The following is a 23,119-nucleotide window of genomic DNA, read 5'->3' on the forward strand; positions in this document are numbered from 1 at the left end:
GGGAGGTCAGCTCAGGTTGGAGGATCAGGATTTAAGGTGTGTGGAGGGCTTTGTTTTGTTAGGACTTGTAATTTAAATAACTTATCCCTTGAATAATTGCAGTGGGTTTTTGGGAGCATATTCTAAACCTTGTAGAACATTTCCACAAAGTAGCATCTCTGGAATGTAGTGGGCTTGCACTTCACAGCTCTCAGCCCCCTCCTAGTGTCCTTTGAAGTCCATTTCTCACATCCACTCCCTTTACCCATATGTGGAATCTCACACTCTCATCTGTCAGATCCAGCAATTTCTCATGTCATGTGCAGTATTTTCTCACATCCTCTTCAGTTAGTTTAACCTCAGACCAGGGTCTAGTCATCTGCCTGTAGCCTTAACACATATTTATACCTCAGCTTTTTAAAAACGAAGGTGCTCTTTCATATCAGACAAGTTTTGAATTACAGTGTTAGGGTAAAAAACTGGACCATTTGGACCAGACACAGCAGAATTCTATCAGAGTGCTCTCTCTGCTTTGTAAGACTTTTTTTCTTGCAGGCCACAGAAGTGCCTTGGGGTTCTAAGTCTTTAAATCACTAATGTGTTTAATGTCCCAGTCCACTTGATAGGTGGTGGGGTTTTACTGATGTTGTGGATGTGTCATCTACAAAGTGAGACAGACTGTAGGCAGAAGGGGCAAGAGTCTGGCACAGGTGTCAAAGGATGAATGGGAGAGAATGGTGAGAAAGAGACATTTTGGGAGGCACAAAAAGGAGGGTGGAGGTGCAGTAGGAAGAACATGTTGGAGAAAGATGGAGTAAGAGCCAACTGAAAATGCAAAGTAGAAGAGCCCTTAACAGCATGGTTTTCATTGGCACTGCCTGAAAAAACTGCCAGCTGGTGCCCAAGTTTCTTGATTCCGTTTTGCTTTGATCAGGAGATAATTTTTGCTATAATCGGTATTTAAGAAATGAAGGCTGAGATAATAGCCATAAGCTATTTCCACTTCACATGAACAGCAGTCACCCCAAAATCACCCCAACTTCCCTGGAAGTTTGCTGCTGCAAAAAGGAGACAGCTGTACAGGAGATTCCTGAGCAGTTTCATATTCCACTTCAGAAGACATACAAATTAAACCACAGGGAAGAACAGTTCTTACACTTCTTTGTAGTAGCTCCAGTGTTGTCTTTCAGAGGTAGAATATAGAAGTTTAGTTCTGTTGCTTGGAAAACCCTCATATTTTGTATGTTAATCATATCTCCCAGATTTCAAACAATTTCTGTAGGGATTTTGGCTATTTATAGATTCTCATTTGAATGTTGCTTTCAAGTTTTGCCTTGCTCTGCTTTTAAGCATCTTTTTTATTCCTGTGTATCCAGAAGCATAAATTAAAAGTGTATAAACTATGATAAAACTGCATTAAAAACCCCTCCTGAAAATAAAAATGTTAAATTAGACTGTTCGGTCTTAATTTTCACCTACTTCATTGATGTGTGGAACTGTTTTGAAACCATAATTGTCTCTAGATTCCTGGGCAGTCATGATCCTTAAAACCAATTCCTAACACATAAGAAAATGCTTTTTCATTCTTTGCATTCTTCTTACTTTGCTTATTGTTTATTTCTGTGGAAAGGATCAACTCGGGGTCCTCTGGAACAGATGTTCCTCTTGTGCTTTACCTCCTAATGCAATAATGAATTAATTAGCTAAATAAGTTAATCTCTTTGTTTACTAAGTCTCTTGCTGGCCTTTCTGTCCATCCCCATTTGCAGCTTTTACGCTGGCATAAGTTTCTTAAGCATCACCCTAACCTGAGCATTCCCATCCAATTATTTTCTTGCTAGAAGGTGTTGGAGGTGTTCAAAGCTCCTGTGAGCTACATGATTCTCACAGTTATGAAGAACCATCTCATGTGTGGCATGTTTAGGGTCCGTGGGACATAGCTGCTCCTCCAGTCTGGACTGGAGTGCATCCACACCTTCACCCTGCCCTTCTTTGCTTCCTGTCCATCTCACTGCCCTTTAGGCTTCCCAGGGTGTTCCTACTACTCATCTTCATGGACTTTGTTTTAAAACCTTCTTACCAGGATTAACAAGTTTATTTGCAGGAGCTCTTCACTCTCCAAAAAGGTGAATTTCATCCTTGACCAACAGTTTAAAAAACAGACTCAGAGAGGGCCCTCCTTCATCATTCTTCTGCCAGAGGGGCAGTAATTTCCAGGATTTGTGTCTCCTGGTCCTGCTCCCAGCCAGAGGGACCAGGTGTAACACAACCTTTCTCTGCCTCGCCTGCTCCTGCAGTCCCTTCTCCTCAGATCTGGTCCAGGACACTTCAGGCCACAATTTTCTGGCAGGGCATGCAAGGAGCCCATGCTCAGGGTGTGGTTCCTGCCTGCCTGGTTCCATTTGCTGGCTTAAGCTTTACTGAGAGCCCAGTACAGGGCCTGGACTGAGCTCTGGGACCATCAGTCCGTGGAGTCTGGGGAAGTCTCCAAGGGCCTTGGGCTCTATGGGCACAAACAGTCTGAGCCTGTTCTGCACAGGTCTCAGGTCCTGTTGTGGTTGAGTTTTACATTTGGCTGTTGGTTCACAGGTGGGACAGGCTCCAGTGCAGCTGTAACTAAAGCTGCTGCCTTACAGTGTCAGAGCTAACCTGGTCCTGATCCTCTCTGGGGCTCCGTAGGCTGACGTCGCCAGAGTTTCATGTCCTGTGAGTGGTGATGACTCCAGACATCCTGGGCATTATAAGCACCAGACAACAGAGGAGGACACTATTTCTGGTACTGCCACACAGGTGTTATTAAAAAAGAATGTCAAGCATAATTTCTCTGGGCATTTTTTAGCAGCTGATCACATCCACATAATTTTTCTTCAAGAAATTTCTTTTCTGTACCTTGAAAGATGTTGTGTTAGATCCCTTTAAAGGTAGCTTACATCTCATTGACTTTCTTTGCAGTGGTAGTCAAAAAGATGCCCTAGAAGACAGTATGATTGCTCAGAAGCTCCTCATGGATATAGAGAGACGATTTCTCAGGAACAGTTGTTCTTCATGGAAGTTCTGAAAATCCAACTTCTGTGCTTTTTTAATCTTCTATTTCAAATTTTGAAAAAGGTGTGAAGGAAGGAAAAAAAACTTTAAAATTTGGATTTATATCCTCTGTTTTTATGTCAGTCTATGAATGTTCTTTCAGGTTTTTTAGTGTGAGCACTTTTTAAGTACAAACTGGATTCTGGAATAGACAGTTTCAGAAATGAAGTCCTCTGGGTATGGAGTTTTATTTATGAAGTTCAATAGTTCAATTCTTAGCAGCTTAAGGCCTTAGATTTGGCACTGTCTTCACTTTCATAAAAGTAAATTGGCATTGCAGTGAACTCTACAGATCATATTTGAGTAGATTTGTGTTTGTAACCTTTTAGCTATCCACAGATATTTTTCAGCAAGAATCCATAGTTCATCAAGATGGTGCATTGAGTTGTCCACCTGCAGCACAGCAGATCCAGTCCCTCTCTTCATCAGCTGTTCCTTGTAGGACACAAGCCTTGATCCACAGGCCCTGTCCTGTGACACCCACATTTCCTGCTGCAGCCCACCAGACCAAAGCAATCCTCAGATGAAGAACAGTTGGGAATGAGCTGCTGCCACCAGCACAGCTCAGACACAGGGACAAAAGCCACCCTTCTTCCCACGGGCTCCTCAGGCTGCGGCTCAGATATGTTGTTCCTGTGCAGCAACCTGCTCCCCACTGGAGGATCTCTCACACCTTTTGCATCCTTCAGCCTGTGCTGTCCCGTTGTGAGAGATGGAATGTAAAACACTGGGGATAAGAAATGTGTGTGCCCTATGTCCTGCTGTCAGAGGTAGCTGAGTTGCTGAGCCCATGGCCAGTCACTGTGAGCCCCTGTGTGCTGATTGTGAGCACAGGCTCTCAGTCCTGAGGTGCCTGTGGGCTCCTTCTGAAGACGAACAGCCACACTGCCTGCACCAACCACCTGGACAGCCTACATCTTTAGTTTGGATTTGCTTCCTACATTCTTTATCTTTTTGTGGAGTCACTTGAAAGGGAAGCACTAATATAGATATAAGTGATGGCACATTAACTTTTTCTATATGCAAACAGAAAGAAATTTAACATTGTAGGTGACTGAATGTGGGGTTTGTTTTTTAGCTAAATTGCAAATTGGCTTTGGTCATCTGCATGCAATGTTAAATGTACATTAAGCAAATTACAGTATAATGTTCTTTAATATTCGTGTGCATTTGGTTAAAGTACTCTGACAGCTAATCTCAATGTTTTTTTCTTTAGCAAGGTGAAGTGAGGTTGAAGTGTTTGAAAGCTCTTCAGAGTCTGTATACCAACAGAGAGTTGTTTCCCAAACTGGAGCTGTTCACTAATAGATTCAAGGTAAGAGGAAATAAGTTTTTGGAAGGAGGACAGAAAGTAAAAGTGTCATCATCCTGTTGTGGTCTTTGAGTCACATCTATTAAGAATAAAGTCATTAGTTTGTGACAAGGCTTGTAACTGCACTACTAAAACTGTGTTACTGAATGTTGAAATTAAGCCAAATACATTTCACAGGGTTTATCTTGGAAGATTTGTCAGACTTAACCAGGATGAATATTTGTCTGTATGTATTATTTATAGCTTATATATTATCCTTATTCAATCTGCCTGTACTTACTTAAATTTTAGATTTATTGAATTTAAAGGATGTATACCTACACAATCGAAAATATAGCTGAAAGTAGCAGCCTGTAATGAAAGTTTTGTTTGTTACACAGCATTTTTAGCTCAATATGTGCTTGTGTTTTGAGGGAGATTCACTTGGATGTGCATCCCAGTCCTCTACACAGTGAACTGGCCTTGCTGCAGAACAGGAGTTCACATTGTGATTCCAAACCCCTTGAGCCAGATTGGCCCTTCAGGAGAGAACTGCTGGGGGGATATTTCACAGGGTTTTTATTAGCACAAACTGTTTCCTTAATATCTGGATAAGAATGTGGCTGTTCATTCACTTTGTGGTCTGACTGCTTTATTGTACAAATGAGCTGTCTGGAGAGATGGCTGTGGAAACACTCCCTGCTCTTGTTTGGATGCCAGGTGAGGAGAGTGTCAGCTGCTACCTCTCCCCATGGCTTTTGTGTTCTGCAGAATACATTACTGTGGGAAGGGCTACCCCGAAAGAAAAACCCATTAATCTCATTTAAATCTTTATTAGAATGCTGATGAAAAAATTTGTTTAGGAAAGAAACAGAGCTGACTGGTTTATTTTAACTTAAATTATTATTATAATACTGATTAAAAATTCTGTTTAGAAAAGTGGAGATTTAAATATTTATAAATACTGTGGACAAGACTTAAACTTCTCCCTGTAGATTTTATGCTGCTTCACCATTTCACAATTAACTTCCCCAGTTTGATCTAGAAAGCAAAAAGAAAAAGAAAATTTGTCAATTTGTCCTATTTTCCTTGTATGTAAACAATTTATTAAAACATGATAATGAGCCTTTTACCACATTCACTTGAGATGCAGAAAAAAGATGTTTAACCCGCAGTAAAGCCTAGATATTAAGGAAGGCTTTTTTCAAAATTATAATTATATAATAGAACACACTCTTTATTAACAGTCTTCTTCATTTAAGGTAACAGTCTTAAAGGGCAGATTAAATAAGTATCTGGCAGAAATTAACTAAGTGTAGTTGACTAAAGTAGGAGATAAAACTGGATCATTTTGTGAGACCACTTAAAGATCTGCATTCTTCTGATTTTATAAAGCCAGTTTCTGGGATTGTTGCAGTAAAGACAAAATTTCCTCTCATAGGAGGGAAACTGGCAAACAGGTTCAGGCCTCAAACTTCTTCTCTAATAACTCCATAAGTCTGGTTTGCTTTATTCTCACAAGATTATCAGAAAAATGGACCCTCCAACTGCTGATTTTCTTCTTCCCTCTGTGCAGATTTAGATTTGTTTGTATTTGCTGCTTCTATAATTCCATTTATTTTTAAATAATTGTTACTCACTCCAGAAAACTACAGGGACATAAAACCTCCAAATACATCCTGCTTTTCAGAGCACAGACAATTCTCTCAAAGGAAGCTAGGTTAGCCTGTGCATTGCTGCTGGGCTTGGGATGGCACAAGGGATTTTGATTTCTGTCAAAGAAGTTCAGAGGGAAGGGAGCCTTGTTAGGAATTCATCTTTCTTCTGTCCCATAAAGGCTGGTTTTACTACAGAAATCTGTATCATTATGAAATAAATAAGAGGAAAAGGTGTGCTCAAAGTCTTTGTGAGCCTAGAGAACAGATTTGTATAACCTAATGATTAATCACTTTCAGTTTCTGCCACATCAAGAGAATAAAAAGCTGACATGGCCCAAATGCTTGCACTTGGATTTACAGCTGTGCTGTCAGGGATATGGCCTTTGGCACCAGGATGGAGCAAAGTTCCAAATTAATGCTTTTTGAATCTCTGATCCATCAGCTAAATGTCTTGCTGCCACAGACTCTACCACCACCTCTTTGAGAAATAATTGACCTAACTGCCATTTTCAGTTCCATGGCTGCTTATTTATATTTCTTCATCAGAATTTAATGGACCTGCACAGTTCAGCTGGTGTTCAGTTCAATCCATTCAAACTGAAAGAAATCTCTCCAGAGGTCTTCTTGCTGTTTAAAGAATAAATTAATTTGATCCAGAGTGCCTTGTGCTGGAGTGTTAATATTTCACCTCCTTCCAGAGAGCTGTGACAAGGATGTGATCATGTCCCTTTTTCAAAGAAAAATGCCTGTTCTTTCCAGCATTTGTGTTTCTAAGAGTAGGTGATATGCTGGAAAATCAGTCCATCAAAACAAAAATTTGTCCATCAAAGAGAAGACTTGTTTTCCATCAAGAAGTTGTGTCTGATACAGACATTAACTGACCCCATATGGAAAAGCAATGAATTAACTCCTCTGCAGTCAGTGCCAGAGTCCCTCATCCCTCACCCTGTGCTGTCTCCACAGCCTGGGAGCAGAGGGAGAGATTGGCTCTTCAGTCTGCCTTGTTCACAGCCTAATATAGAATGGAAAACTGATCTTCAGGGGCACAGGATTACTATTTCAGCTTAAACATCCAGGCCTGTGCCCTGTTCTGCTGCTGTTCTGTGGTACAGGGCATCTCTAAAGGCAGATGGAGCAGATGGGGGGTTGGAACTTCCTCAGCCACACAAGTTACACCTTCAGAGGCACTGGGTGTGTGGGTTTTGCTGGGAAGGCTCTTGGGGCCTGGCTGGCAGGTGCCACCACACAGAGGTGCTGGCCCCAGAGAAGAAAATGACACATCTGTGCTGTTCATTTTAAGCCTGATATTTTTGGGGAAAATTGAGAGAACAGTCTTCTAGGATAAGGAAAGTTGGTTGTCAGTTGGTTTCAAAGTCCCAGAGGACTCCAGATTCATAGAGTACCTCCTGCTCTGTGGACAGGAGAGAGGATTCCTTCCCTTCCAGGTTTTTTTCAGAGATGCAGGAGGAGTTTTACACCTCTGTGCTCACTCATGTGCAGCTAGTTCCCCTCCCTGAGGTATCCTGGGTTGTAAGATAAACTGAGGGAATACATGAAATTCCACTGAGACATTTAAGATCAATATCTCTGGCTGTTCTTTCTCTTGGTGCTGTTATTGCTGTTCCTTGACCAGGACCTTAGGAAAAGCTGATAGCAGATTTTTTTGTCTTGTTCATAACAGAGGGTCCTGTGTGGAATGTTGTTTCTTTGGGTCTCTTAATGGACTTCTCACAGTCCTTAAAACTGTTTAGATCTACATGAATGGTATCAAATTCCCCAAGAACTTAATAGTGATTGATAGAGGCTCTTTCAGTCACAGTGCCAGAAGTGTCTCTGCAGACCTGTTTTTGTTGGGAAATAACACTTGAGACAGCCGTGACGCATTTATTAAGTACTGATCTGAAATTTCTGTGTCGAAATAAACATCAGTTGTTTGATGTTCCCTTTCAGCCCTTAAATGCATGGAAAGGTAGAGAAGAAAGGTGAAACCCTTTCTTTTGCCGTGGTTTGTTCTGGTGACTTTCACTGTTGTTGCCTTGCATTTCCCTTGTTTCTTTTCCAGACCCTGATTTCCATTTTTTCATATCCCAAAATTTCATAGAGTACCTAGTCCTTCCTGAAGCAGGTTAAGCCAGTGAAATCAAGTTTTATTTTCAGATGGTCTGATTTCTCTTCAGTAACTTGCTCAGTCAAGCAAAGAGCACTGAGACATATTGCATTTTTATGGCTGGATGGAAATTCTCCCCAGATAGAAAGGACAACATACACCAGTCACAGCTATTTTTGCCAGTAAGAAAACTCAGCCTAAGGAGAAGGAAACCCTTAACAGACTTCTCATAACTACACCATCCTTAAAACTTAGAAAATCATTAGATTTGACAGGAGAATTATGTGCTTGTCTGCACTAGAAATAGTATGGGAAAACACAAAATCAAACCATGGAATTCCCCACTTTCTTGGGGAAGCTTTGTAAGTGTAATTCTTGAGATCTGCTTCAGACCTTGAGATGTAGAGAGGAAGAAGGTCACAACTTTACAAGCAACCTGCAGATGCATTAATTCAGGTGTGCTTTTTCCTCACAATATTTCCAATTTATGCAGTGTTCCTTCCTATGAAATTATTTGGTTTCAGAGGAATGAAGTGGGGCACTGCCTCCCTTTTTGGTAAACACACAAGCGTAAGGATTGTTGAAGCACTTGTTCCTGTGGTTCCACTGTGCATACAACACACAGCTAAGGGGTACATTAAAAGGTTGGGTAATATTGGGGAACTCTCATTTTCAGCATGCTGTTGGAGCATCTTTCTCCCCAAAAGCCTTTATTTTGTACTCTCTAGAATTTTCCATCTGCTGGCTGTACTGTGTTTGTCCCCTGTGACTGACCTAGGGTTGCCTTGCAGGACCGCATTGTGTCCATGACCCTGGACAAGGAGTACGATGTCGCTGTGGAAGCCATTCGATTGGTCACGCTCATCCTCCAGTGAGTGCTGTTCCAAGCCCCTCCATTCCCTTGGAAAATTACCTAAACCACTAACCTTTGAGTAACTTGAGTGCTGTGCTTGTGTATTGAAGTGAATGTGTTGCTTCACATTTAGTATGAAGTTGAACGGAACGTATAATATGGCCATGAAGCTAAAGTAAGATATTTCATTTCATGGAAATATAGGATGAAACATGTAAAAATGTATGGATGTTTTGGAGCCATTAGTGCAGCCATTGTGTGGGAGAATGCCAAAGGCCGTTTCTACCTTTTGCCAAGGGCAGAACAACTGTCCTCCCAAAACCCTGTCTGCGTGTTACGCTCACTAGAACAACTCCAGCAGTAACACAGACCCAGTGTAGGGAGAGTTCATTGATTTCCTGACACAGCTGAAAAGAGCCACATGGTAGGACACCTGCTGCCAGGCTTTTCCATGTGGGCATGCTGTGGCTCCCCTGAGGTAAGGATCACCTCACACATCATCCCACATGCTGATGTGGAACCAGCCCATCCCCAGCAGCCTCCTTAGTGTGCACCTGGAGGGCACTGCTGGGCTTTTATAACATATTGATTAAAAGCTGTACTGAAGGACGTCTGGTTTATAAGCAGATGCACTGAATTTTTCCTTCATATTTTATATCCCATGGCTCTACTTTGGAGAAGGTTTTTGGACAGGCAGAATTTGGATGAAAGATTGCACTAGCCTTTCCTTAGTAAAGAAGTCTAGACTTCAGCTTTTTATTTATGGGTTACTCTGTTTTAAAGAGATTAGCCTTGTAATACTGGCAAGAAATGAAATCTTGCATCTAGTGTTATATTTTGAAAGTAAATAAAACAAATGTGATCTGAAATTACATGTAGAGCACATCTCTTCCCTGCATTATTACCAATTTTTGGGAGCACAAAAAGTTTTAAGGTCAAAAATTACCCAGTGCACAGTTGTTTTGTCTGTTCCTGCTTTCTTTTTGGCTGCCCCTTGAAAGCACAGGCAATGCTAAATGCACCATAAGTGTCTTGAAGAGCACAGGGCAATATCCTGGCAGGTAGAAACTCCAAAAAGGTGTCTGGAGCAATCCTGATGGGGAATGTCCAATTAAAATTATGTCTAGTGTGAAGCCAAATGATTTAGAGTCCTGATATGTAAATGGTTCTGATGGATGCCAACTAAACAAGGGTGGCAGTAATATCCTGATTGTGACAGTGCTGGTATGTCGTCTATCATTTTTGCTAACATTCTGGGACAGGGTGCCCAGGGGAGTGTTCAGAAGTGGGTGCAGTGCTTGGGGATATGGATTAGTGGTGAACACAGAGGGCCTGGGTTAATGGTTCCACCCAGTGAGGGCTTTCCCAACCTAAAGGATTCTGTGATTCCAGGATTTTAGTTTATGATGTTTGATGAGTGTTTGACACCTTGCAGTATGTGCACTGAAGTTTGTGTGATGGTCTAAGGAATAAGCAGGGGAGGGTTTGTATGCAGTGATTCTGATCTTTTCATAATATTACTTTCTGTATTGATACAACTGGGAGAAGGAAGTCAGAGAAACTTCCAGTCTTAGAGGCCCTTTAAATACCTCTGTATTTTGAAGTTGAACCAAAGATCCTGGAAGTCATTGTTCAGCCATGTAGGATTTTGTGGAAAATAAACCAACCTTGCAGCTGTCCCTGGAGCTGTTGGGGGTGAGGGGATGGAAGTGAAACCTCTGCTGTAGTTGAGGTTTTATTGTGACTCTTTCAGTGGGAGCGAAGAGGCTCTGTCCAATGAAGACTGTGAGAATGTTTATCACCTGGTGTACTCAGCACACCGGCCTGTGGCAGTAGCAGCTGGGGAATTCCTCCACAAAAAGTAAGTCATCAGTTGCCCTAGAATAAGACCAGATTTGTGAATGCTTCCTAGAGAGGTAACATCTAAAAGCAAGGAAGCAGTGCAGTGAAATATTGCAATTCAGCAAATCAGGTATTTAATTTAAACCAGAGACTTTATTCTCTTCTTTAAACAAGATCTTAGGACTTGAAGAAACTGAATATACATTTTTCTTGCTCTGCACTTCAGGTAACATTTCCTAACTCCTTGAGGGTTAAATATACAAAGGCTACACAAACATCTGAAGTTGCTGCAAGTCCTGCAGCGCTTGCTGAATTCCTGTGATCTACCTAATACATCAGCAGTCATAATTAATAACAAGTTTTAAGCCAGTTTCTTTCTCTGTTTTGAACTTGGGAGGTTTTTATGTAGCAGTAATTATAAAAATTGTTTCTAAACTCACTGCTTTCCCCTGAAAATACACTGTATTATGGTTACATCTCTCATGTCCTCACTGTGCCAAAGGACATGAGCCAACTTTTCCATGGATGTGAGTCACACCACCTTGGTAACTGTGACCAGGCATTGCCATATCATAGGAGTTAACCTCTTCTTTTTATTGTTTGCAGTTAAAAATCTTTCAGCAGGGATTTGATTTATTTTTTCCCTCATGGGTTGTGACATTAGAGTTTTTTATTACATATATAGAGCATTTATATTAGAACCCAGGTTATCTAATTTTTTCATGCCAAGATACAGATAAGAAAAAATACACAAAAATACCAGTCTTTCTTTGCCAGTGCTCTAATTTTCTATGGTTTATTTGGGATTTACTCAACATTGTAATTGTGAACTTTCATTGGTGGATTTTTGGAATTCCAGCTTTTGTGATCAAGCACAAGGAATTCAAGGAATATATTAAAGGAATATATGTGCAGATCTCTTATTACCAATAACATTGTACTAGTTCTTGAAAAGGGTGAGGTTCTCATTAAAAATATACACTAAAATGCCTTTTTTAATCAATATGTGACAAAATACTTTTGAAAAATGCCTCAAAGGAAAATAAGGACATATCTGCACCTTAGTGTAAATTCTGTAAATGTGTCTCAAGGCTAACAGCATGGAGACAAGATTTGTCCCATTCTTAACTAATTTTGTCTTGGTTTCTGCAAAGCATATCTCCCATTAAATAAGTTAGAATCTATTTCAGGCACTTGAGGTGTGATTTATCTCACCTAATTTAATACATTTCACTATCACTTTCTCTGTGATAATCATCAGACATGCTCTCTGTGCTTAGCAAAGGAAAGCAAATAGTACAGAGGATAATAAAGGATCACCAGATACAGAGGATCACTGGCTCAACCCTGAGGTGCAGGCTGTAAGGTATCTCAGCACCTGCAGAAGTGCTTATTGCTTATCTGTTAAGATAAGCAGGGGGGATAAGTTTTTAACTAGAGTACAACATTTGTGTGTAACTTACCCTTCTCTTCAGTGAATCACAGCAGTGAAATCAGAATTCTGTGTTTCATATAACAGTAATACTGGCACATCTGAGCTCTCTTGGAAAATCTGAGCATCGGGAGGAGTTTGGGATGGGCCATGCATCAAGGGAACTCGGTGCAGACTGCATCACTTCCATGTAAAACCCCAAATAATGAGTAGGAGCTGGTTTTATCTTTGATGCTGCTCCTGGTGCCTGAAGTTGGCTGTTTGATGGATGTCAGGTTTGTTTGTACCACGTCCCAGCCAGAGTGATTCAACCTTAGCTCTTACACTGGTGCAGTAGGTGCTGCCTCCACTGTAAGACTGGATAAGTGATAAATGCAAAACTATATGAGTGATGCAAATACTTAAAACTGTGCAAAACCTTCAATATAAGAGGGTTTTTGAGAACTTTTTCCTGTTTGAAATTCTTCCAGCCTTGGAACTCAAAAGACTGAAGATAAATTCATCTCTTCAGAGAGGCAGAGGTTGTGCCCTCTTTCCATTGAAAGAAATAGCTTGAGATACTTGCACTGTTTTATGAACAAATTTCCTATATCAAGAATGAATGTTCATCATATTCTTGCAGAAATTAGAATTGTTGTGATAGCCATGAGCTCCTTCTGCTTATTTTCAGGCTGTTCAGCAGACATGATCCTCAAGCTGAAGAAGCTCTAGCAAAGAGGAGGGGGCGAAATAGCCCAAATGGAAACCTTATTAGAATGTTGGTTCTTTTCTTTCTTGAAAGTGAGGTAAAAAAAGTCATTTTTAACCTTTAAATGTTTAATAAAACCTGAACTTAAGTAGTGATTTATCAACATACAGTAATAAATTGTCTTTCTTTTCCATTTTTTTTTTTATATTTTCAGAAATACCATAAGCCTTTTTCCCTGTCTGTCCATTTCCTGTCAATTAAGGAAATTGATCTGAAATTCTTCATGGTTAATTTATCTTGTGCATGTCCCCACTGTACTCACATTGCATTGCTGGTGCTGTGGTGGCTGCCAGGGTTCATTGCTGCACAAAAATGTAAATGGTTCTTTGCTTACATAACCATGCAAGGAGAATACCTCTGGAGTTTAACTCTTTGTGGAGTTAAATAATTTGAATCATAACAGAATAAAAATTGCATAATATCTCCAATTCTGATTAGAATCACAGGTGAACTCAGAGTGTGAAAGACCTGAGGGTCCTTAGCTCAGAGCAGAGTCAGCTGTGATATGAGATGAGGTCTTTCAGGGCTTTATGCAGATGCATCTTGGAAACTGGAGGAAGCATAGATGTGTAACGTGCAGTGTTTGGTGAACACATCCAGGGTAGGATTGTGCCCATGATTTATAGAGGCAGTATCTATGGGAAATTGTATGGTACATGTAGTAACAGTAATACAGATGGGGAATGGCAGTGGAGGGAGAAGATACTGGCAGGTACAGGATATTCTTAAGATAGGGGGAAAGGTTCAAAATTATACATTTGATTTGATAATAAGGAGACTGAAAGAAAAGAATGATGGAAGTGTTTCTCTAGAGAAGGGAGGGTAGTATATTTTGGGTAAAAAGCAAAAGTAAAGCTATTACAATTGGTTATTTTAATTGTTATGAAGCCTTGAACAAGAGACTCGACTGTGAGAATGAAAAGAAACATTTAGAGTTGCTGAGAAGGCAGGACAAAATTTTGGTACTGTGTTCTTGCTTTTTAGCAACACCTCATAAACGTACAAATTAATCTGGATGAAATGTCACTACCTGTGTGAGCCTTCTGTCTGCCACCTGAGTGGATTTTTAGTTCCAGCTTCTTTAAAATTTAGATTGTAAAGTTCATTGTGTTTTACAGTGCAGACACCTTAGATGTGAGTGTGTGATTGGAGTTACTGTGCACTGACCTTGCCTGTCCTCCTGAGGAGAAAAGAAGCTCTGCTTCACTCCCCAAAGCCAAGAGCAGCCAAATGCCTCCCATGCTGCTCCCCGAGGGTCACTTCTCTCCCAGGGCCAGTTTTTTCTATTGTTTTTGAGAGAGTTGTTAGGAACAAGTAGGATATACTGAGTCCAATTTTAGTAAAGAGTTAGAGAACTGAAAGTTTGTACGTGGGTGGGACGAGTTCACACAGCAGCCTGAGAGTGCATTCAAGGGAGTGAACCTTGCCCAGCAGCAGTAACTCTGTGACATTTTGCCCAAAGCTGTCAGAAGCAGAGGAGGGGAATGTACTGACACCTCCTTCTCTGCACTCTGAGATGTTTTCCTGCTAAGGAATCAGTCCCTGCAAACACAAACTGCATGTTGTGCCCGTTATTTGTTGGTAGCAGTTAAAGATCAATTTAAAATACAGAAGCCTAGGGATTATTTTTCTAACTTTACAACAGTTGTATTGATTCACATAAAACATTTTTTGCAGTTGAAGTTAGTGTTAAATCTGTACCCCCTGAAATCACCAGAGTTTTCGCTCCTTTTTTCTGAGCACACAGCAGCATGTATGAAAACCAATTGCTTGTTCAAAACAAATACATTACAACTCTCCTGCCTCACCATCTCTCCTTTTTGTAATGCAGTTGAGAAAGTGAGGGAAGGTAAGTTTACAGCTTTTGGGTCTAAACTCTGGGAAATATTCTTCACAAACAAAAGCAGCTTTGTGCAAAAGAAGCTCAGTTTGGTTTTATTTAATTTCTGTTAAAACATAACCCTATTACACTGGTGTCATTCAGTTGGGAGAAAACCTTCCTGAATTAGTTTCAAACTGGATATTCTTTCCAACTACCATAAGATACGTGCCCGGGACACTCTCTGTGGCCACATTGATTGTGAAAGTTGAAGAACTGGTGCTTACACCAAGAGCTGTACTGATCACTGCTTTGGATTTTCTAGTTGCATGAACATGCAGCCTATTTAGTGGACAGCTTGTGGGAGAGCTCTCAAGAACTGCTGAAAGACTGGGAATGTATGACAGAATTGCTCTTGGAGGAGCCAGTCCAAGGAGAAGAAGGTATTAGCTTAACCCTGTGCTTCCTTGATAGTGCACAGTATTGTTAATTATTTCTTTAATACCTCTGCCACCCATAGTGAAACATCTTTTTATGTTGTGGAAAGCATATTTGAGGATTTTGGGTTAATCTACTTTTAATGTACTTTCCTTCAAAAGTAGCAATTTGTATTTTATTTGTACTCTGGAGGTTTCGGGAGTTTGTTGTTGTTGTTGTTTTTGTTGTTTTTGTTTGTTTGTTTGTTTGTTTGTTTGTTTTTTGGGGGTTTGGATTTTTGGGGTTTTTTTTGTCAAGTCTGCTGTTCTCTAGTTCCCTGATATTAAAGGCTAAGACTTGATTTTGTCTGAATGTTTAAATAACTGTTTCAATAATGAATAAATAAACTAAACTATAACTAAAAATAAACTCAACAAAATGACTAAAATACTAAAACTAAAATACCAAATAACTAAAAATAAAATAGCTTAAATAGCTAATAGAATTTTGAATAAACAAGCACTTCAAGTGATGCTAGTTAAATATGGAGCTTTTCCAGGCGGTGTGAACACAGTGAATTCTCAAGAGAAAAAACAAAGGGGGTTCTTTCACCATTAGTTTCAAATTTTCTTTTGCTAATAATAGACCTGGGTGCACAGAACAGCCAGGGAGGCTGGGGGCACAGTGTCCCTAGGGTTAATGAGTATCATTCAAGATCCTTTATAATTCCTCAGGATTCTCCTGCTTCAGGACTTTTGTAAGGTTTAGATGTTTGAAAAATCAATGTTCCTGGCAAGGTGTCATGTCCCTACTTCAAAAGCTGACCTTTTGGTATTCACCTGCTACAGTGGGGGTATTTACTGGGTAATTTTCTTAGGAGATGAGGCACTTTGCTTCCTTGATTCTGCTTTGCCTGCTGGGGTTTGATCCTCCAGATGTGAGCAGGAGCACTTGCCAAAGAGCAGAGAATTTATGAGGAAGTGACAGTGATTGTCATATCATCTGTCACTCATTGTCCTCTATGACTCTCCCTTATTTTGTAGATCTTCCTTGTGTTCCCCTTCACTGATCCTTTTCTCCAGCCTACATTTCTCTGGGCTTCTTTCACTTCACCCTGTCCATTTTGAGATGCTGTGAATAGCAAATCAAAGAGGAGGCAGGAAAGCCTCCCTAAATGCGACCGAGTACCTTGTGTGTGGTGTTCTGTGGTGTTCCCCCGTTGCTGTGTGCTCCCCTGCTGTCCCACACGTGTCCCCGTTGTGCTGCCTGCCCCCAGTGATGCCCTGTTGTCCCCGCAGCGATGTCGGACCGGCAGGAGAGCGCTCTGATCGAGCTCATGGTGTGCACCATCAGACAGGCTGCCGAGGCACATCCCCCCGTGGGCAGGGGCACCGGCAAGAGGGTGAGTGGGGCTGCAGCTGCCCAGCTGTCCCAGAGCGTGGAGGATGCTCGTAACACCACATCTGGACACTCCTGCGGGAGAGTTTTTACTGTGGTGTTTGCTGTTTTGTCTGAACACTTCTAAGAAAAATATTAGAAATTCTGTTTCTGGACGTGCTTGTTTTCTCTTTCTTTGATTTTGGGGTTTGCGTTGCCAAGTTAAGTGATATAAATTTTCAGCATAAAAGTATTTTTTATTATATTTTTTGATTTTTTTTTATCATATTCCTGCCCTATATTTGTAATGAACCCATATCATCAGCCCCTAATGTTAAAACTGTATTAGTGTGGGAAGTGTAGGAGCAGAGCAGACTACCTCTGACTGTCTTCCATAAAAACTAATGTGTTGCTAATATGGACATAAAATTTGCTGAAAAGTCAATAGGATCTTCATCATGAGGGTGTTTAAGCACTGGAACAGGTTCTGGGACATGGTGCCCTTTCTGTGCTTGGTTGTTTTTAAGACCTGGCTGGACAAAGTCCTGATCCTCCCAGTGTGACTCCTGGGCTGGCTCTATTTTGAGCAGGAGGGGTGGGACTAGGACCAGTCTGAATGTGTCCGTGGTTTTAGGCATCCATCCTCTTAGTGCCCTAAAAATCTCAGAACTTTACGTTCTGGCCAAATTGCTTCTTTAGTTTATTTTGTAGGGACTGTTTGAGCACCAGTGGAAAGCCACTGTTAAGGCTGGACATGGAGTTTTAAACACTTCATTATAAGTCACAGGGTCAGGGTAATAACAGGTTTTCAGCTCTCTTCTCCATAAATAGTGTCCATGTTCCAAGGAAGTCTCATCTTCTTAAACATATTCCCCTGATTTTTGGTAGACCCCATCTTAGGATAGACAAAAATGGAATAAACCCATATGAACATGTTACTTCTTTTAGCATCCATTCTAAATAATCATAACTAGTTTGTTAAAGCCACTGATTTAATAAAAATGAAATCTGGAGTCTTGTCATTTTCTATTGCTAAAATAATGCAGTTACTTAACTTCTGAATTTTTTATGTGCCAAAGCAGATTAGTCTAATGTCCAGAAACAGCATCGCAGAAAAAGCTTCAAGAAACCATCAATTTAAATGTGCTTTTACGTACCTTAACTTATAAAGCATATTCTTAGGAATTCCTAATTTATGAAAACATTTCAGGGTTAAGGAGGGAATCCATGAAAGCACTTACTGAAATTTCCTCAAGTACGTCTTATCTTTTGCTATGAAAACTGTATTGTAAGCATAATTTATTTTGTCTCAAGCTCAAACCTTTCTAGCAGTCAAAGTGACTTTTAAAGAAAAAAAAATTGTGTAGGTGTTTTCTGTTTGGAGCACCAAACCATCAGTATTAACTTTTTGGGTATTTTCTCTTTCTTAAGAGATCTACAGCTCAATTCTCTGAAGTTCAACAAATTGCTTAGTCTTAAGTTTCCAATGTCTGTACTCAGAGCTAAAGAAAACAGATCAGTAAAAGACATTCCACATTCTGAAGGATGATCAAAGGAGCCTGGAAGTCATGCTGGGGATCCAGATCAATTCCCACTGCCAGGGAACAGCAGTATTTGGTCCCCAGAACACAACTGGGCTGTCAGGCTTGGGATTCTGACCTGGGTTTGCACTGCCCTGAGCTTGGCTGGTGCTGCTCTGGTGGGTGTGCAGGGGCTGAGGCTGCTCTGGGGCCATCCCTGCCCCATGCACTGTGCAAGTGCTGTCCTGTCCTGGTCACTGATCCATTCCCCCCCACTTCCACAGCTGTTTTGGGTTCCTGCTGGCACAGTTCCTGGCATCCAAGCACATGCCTTGTGTCCAGCTGCTCCTCCTCCCTGGCACAGCCATGTAGGGGTGATGCTTAGCTTTTGCTTCTTCTCACTTAGACTATGAGTTGTGGGATGGTAACTGCAGGGATCTCTGCCTTGTCACTGGAGATTTGTCCTTTCTCATGATTCCATCAACTTCTTTGAGTTGAAAGGGGAGCAGATTTCTAATTAAGCGCTCACCTTCTTCTGAAATAGTTTCTCCTCTGACTTAAGCTTGTAACCCTTACTGTGCAGTCTGGCTGATTTGCTATATGTGAATAATTAGCTAATTTCAGTATTGTATTATCATTACTTGTTTTCAAAAGTATTATTTTCTTTCCTGAAGCCAGGAAGCCAGATGTAGGCTTTGATGAAGCATGCTGCTTTGGTTATTGTCTCTGTGGTCACTGTTTCAAGAAGTGTTCTGACAGCATTAGTGCTTCAGTACCTTGCTGTGAGCTTGGATGTATGTTCTCACCGAGAATTCCATTCCAGTTCAGAGAGGAGGCCATGAATCTGCTAATGAAAAGCATTGTTGCAGTGTGGTTTGGCTTTGGTTTTCTTAATTATACTTCAGTTTGCCCTGAGGTCTTATATTAATGCTTGGTTTAATGTGTGAAAGCCAGAGTTGAGTACAGTTGGAAGCAATAACAGAACTTCCAATGACTTGGGTTATATTTGAATTTCAATTCTAAAAAGGTGTTGATGTGTGGAGACAACGTCATGCTGGGTGATATGGTATTTTTCTTTTCAATCACAGCTTCTTAGGACACACAGTCCTCCCACTTAAATCACTCGTCAGCCCAAATGCGTTCTGAGTTTTTTATTTCCTCTTGTTTTGATTTATTAAAAAGACACTTGCATGGGTTTTTGTTTGTAATGTAATGTTTAGAAAAGTTAATGAATGCTATATGCAGAAAATGTATTTACTGTAGTTATGCTTGATTACTTCCAGGTCTTGACAGCAAAAGAAAGAAAAACTCAAATAGATGACAGAAATAAATTGACGGAGCATTTCATTATTGCACTTCCCATGCTGCTATCAAAGGTACAGTGTTGTTTTCAACAGTTTTGTATTCAACAAAATAAATCTTTCACTGGGATTTACAACTGTCTTTAAACTTTCTCATTCTGTAGTGCAGGAGTTTATTTTTACTTCCTTTTTGTTTGTTTTGTTGCCATGATGTTCCAGTATTCCGCTGATGCCGAGAAGGTTGCAAACCTCCTGCAAATTCCTCAGTACTTTGACCTGGAAATCTACAGCACGGGCAGAATGGAAAAGGTATTGTGCCTTGGGCAGGAAGTGTGGTTGCTCCCAGCTGTGACCACTGTTCAGCCCCAGTGTTGTGGGCCTTTGTTTGGCACATGAGCAATGCAGCCTTGGTTGGGTGTTCTGGCAGTGGCTTTGCTTAGTGTTGTTGTCCCATTGAAGGGAAAGCTGAAGTTATTTTCTGCTCTGCAGCATCTGGATGCCTTACTGAAGCAGATTAAGTTTGTTGTGGAAAAGCATGTGGAATCAGATGTTCTGGAAGCCTGCAGCAAAACCTACAGCATCCTCTGCAGTGAGGAATACACCATCCAGAACAGAGTTGACATTGCCCACAGCCAACTTATTGACGAATTTGTGGATCGATTTAACCATTCAGTCGAGGATCTACTGCAGGAGGTTTGTTTTCTTAAGGTTATTAAAGATAACTGCCTAAAATATGCTAGGATAGGCTACAGAAAAATAATCCTAGCAAGCCATGAAATTATCCATCTGAAGATGTAATGCAGCAGCAGCTATTTCATAATTATTTTGAGCTACTTCTCCCTGTGGAAAGTCCCTTACAGTAGCCATTAAGCCTTCAAATCATTGATGGTGTAAAAGAAGACTATGGGACAATCCTGCTTCTGGAAATTTAGTTGAGTATTAAAACAGTCCATATAAGGAATTAAGTGAATGAATGGGTGAAAGATGATGAAAATTGCAGAGGAAGTTGTGTTTACATTAATGTTTGTAGTGATTCCAGTAGTGCCAGATGTATATGCAGGCAGCAAAATCAAGATTGAATTAGGTTTTGAATGGAAGAGAGGATTTAAGAAAATACGGCGTATTAGAAGAGCCCTGGAAAGAGTAAAAGCTATAGGTCTGAAACCTGGAAGTATTTGTGATTTGGTTGTAAGAATTTATTCTTCACAATGCATAAGACAGAATACATTAAATAAGAATAGAAAGTTTTTCTTTCTTTGTAGCAATTTAACTTTATGTAGCATTACTTAAGTTGTTGTAATTTTTGTGCCTTTTAAACATAACATGAGAGTTGCTCAGACCTTTTTCTTAACTTATAGTCATGCACTGCACTGTGGCAGATATATTTAATTTTTGATGTACATTTAGAGAAAGTTAAGCTAAGTCCCTGATTTAGAATAGCATATTAAAGGAAATACGATTTTTTTCTGTAACATGCCACATGCAGGCACACTGTAAATGTGCCTTGTCACATTGCAGAGTAAATAAAAATATTTGTATACCTGCAGAAATGTGCGTGAGTGAAAAGGCAACACATGCAGGAAACCTTCCACAATCAAGAGGAGATGGGGCACCAATGTGCATTCTTCCATAAAATGCATGGAGCTTGGTCTCTACCTGTCTGCCATTTTTTGTGTACTTTCTCATAAGTTTCTGATCAGAACCTGGCAAAACAGTCCAGAATTTGTGCTCCATTTCTGCTCACCTGTGTGAGGCAAGGGAATCCTTCCAGCTAGTGCCACATTACACCTTAGCCTGAGCTTTTGAAGTTCCTCACCTCTAGCCAACAGGACAAAAACCCGACTTGTGCAGCAAAAAGGGCCAAGGCTGGACTGCCACACAAGAGTCCAGCCTCAGAGCCTGCCAAGCCGTGCACATGTGATGGATGCCCAGCTACTGAGCACTGCTAATACTGGCCTTGTAGAGGCCTCTGCCTTCCTGGGCCTGCCCCAAAGGTCCCTCTGGCCTCGCCCTCTTACCCAAGGGGAGTCTGAGGAGAGCACTGAGGTGCTGGGATTTATAAATGCCTTCCCATGAGGCTTCTCAGGAGCAGTGGACGAGGAGAGAAAAAGATTTTTCCTGCAGTTTTCCCTAATTTTGTTTTTTCTTTAGGAGTGCTCTATGATGCTGTTGAATCAGTAAGCCAGTACCTGCTTATTCCCACTCCTTTTCCTTTCAGTCTCTTTGCCAGTGGCTTCCCTTTGTGCTCCAGTGCAGAAAGCCCTAAAGGATGCCCTGGGGCTGCTGGGAGAGCAAGGACTGGGCTCCTGAGGGGCTGTGGGCCAGGGACACCGGGCTCCTCTGCAGGTCCCCTTCACAGCACAGAGAGGCGAGTGATGGCCCCTGCTCTGGTGCATGTTCACTCCCAGGAGAGCAGGGCTGAGGCTTTCAGAGAAACACTGTCTGAAAGGCATCTGAGCAATGAATTAAGAGGCTTAGGTCTCTAAGGACAAGCAAGTGCATAGGTCAGACATGGGACACAGGGATCTGGAGACAGAACCAAGACAAAAGTAGGAGAAGACAAGAACAGAGAACAGCAGTAGCGAGGATTTAAAATTATGGCCTTTTGATACTCCTTTTTAAGTGATGTTTGTTTGAATAATTAATTTTAGTGAGTATATTTCATCATTTTAAAGACATTTTAAATGTAAAAAATTGCATAGTGATACCCAAGCAAGTTATCCCACTGCTCTATGGCTTCTCACTGGGCTGATAATGAGAGAAACATTGATTGACAGTTGCATCTGAAGGCAGGAAGATGTTTTAATTGTTGGGCTTTTAGATGGAAAAGAAATTATCAAAATGAAATGGAGAAGACGAATTGTTGCAAGTGGGTTTCTTACTCTAGAAAATTGCTGGAAAAATTAGGGTGGGAAATACCTTCTTTTCACTTGATTCACTAAGGGAATTTGCAGTTTAGTTTGCAGAAAATTCTAAGATTGTGTTGTAGCATGTTCTTCAGCTAGTGATTAAAGCTGGTGATTCAGTCCTTTTTGTAAAATAAGATAGAACTCAGATTTTGATCTTGGGAATGATTTCTACTGCTAGAGGATATGGGTTTGGATAGTAACACAGTGATAATGCTGAATATTGTCAGATGATCTTGCTTATTTTTTAGTGCTGTGCAGTATTACTTAAATACAATGGAATCTACATAAAAATCACTGGAAGATTTGGAGAGAGTTTGGATATCAGTATAAACCCCTAAGAAGCTGCTCCTGCCTTTGCAGAAATGTACTGGGCTGAATTGCTGGGCTCTGCTCATGGATTGCCTTTCCTTTGCAGGGAGAAGAAGCTGATGATGATGACATATACAATGTGCTCTCCACACTGAAGAGGTTGACATCTTTTCACAAGTAGGTGGTGTCTTCCCTCACAAATTCGTGATGTTAATTTTGTCCTTTCAGCAAGTATCAGCATTGTCAGGTGTGTGGAAATGAGAAAACACCTGGCCTGAAATCTGAAGTGGAGATGGAGGAATGACTGGTGGTGTTTGTCAGTAGAACTGTTTGGATTGATCTGGATCCTTGCTCAGTTCATGCCATGACCTTTGCAGATGGGATTTGCAAGTGGCAGCCCCTCCCTTGCACGCAGTGCTCTTATACCCATGAGTAAGTTACTACAGGTCCTGCTCCCCTGCGTGGCACAGAGC

The 23,119-nt window shown here is 40.9% G+C and overlaps 1 protein-coding gene across 2 annotated transcripts in view; it reads left to right on the top strand.

Moving 5' to 3' along the window:
• Positions 1-23,119, top strand: part of STAG1 (STAG1 cohesin complex component) — a 128,075-nt gene that overhangs the window by 73,761 nt on the left and 31,195 nt on the right. For both annotated transcript variants that reach the window (XM_062498991.1, XM_062498990.1), the window contains exons 10-19: positions 4,280-4,378; positions 8,911-8,990; positions 10,726-10,833; positions 12,917-13,031; positions 15,139-15,256; positions 16,529-16,632; positions 19,411-19,503; positions 19,648-19,737; positions 19,918-20,121; positions 22,753-22,823. In XM_062498991.1, the coding sequence (XP_062354975.1) occupies positions 4,280-4,378; positions 8,911-8,990; positions 10,726-10,833; positions 12,917-13,031; positions 15,139-15,256; positions 16,529-16,632; positions 19,411-19,503; positions 19,648-19,737; positions 19,918-20,121; positions 22,753-22,823 (1,082 nt within the window). The remainder of the gene's footprint in view (positions 1-4,279; positions 4,379-8,910; positions 8,991-10,725; positions 10,834-12,916; positions 13,032-15,138; positions 15,257-16,528; positions 16,633-19,410; positions 19,504-19,647; positions 19,738-19,917; positions 20,122-22,752; positions 22,824-23,119) is intronic.

This window comes from Cinclus cinclus, chromosome 10 (assembly GCF_963662255.1).
Source record: "Cinclus cinclus chromosome 10, bCinCin1.1, whole genome shotgun sequence".
Lineage (NCBI taxonomy): Eukaryota > Metazoa > Chordata > Aves > Passeriformes > Cinclidae > Cinclus > Cinclus cinclus.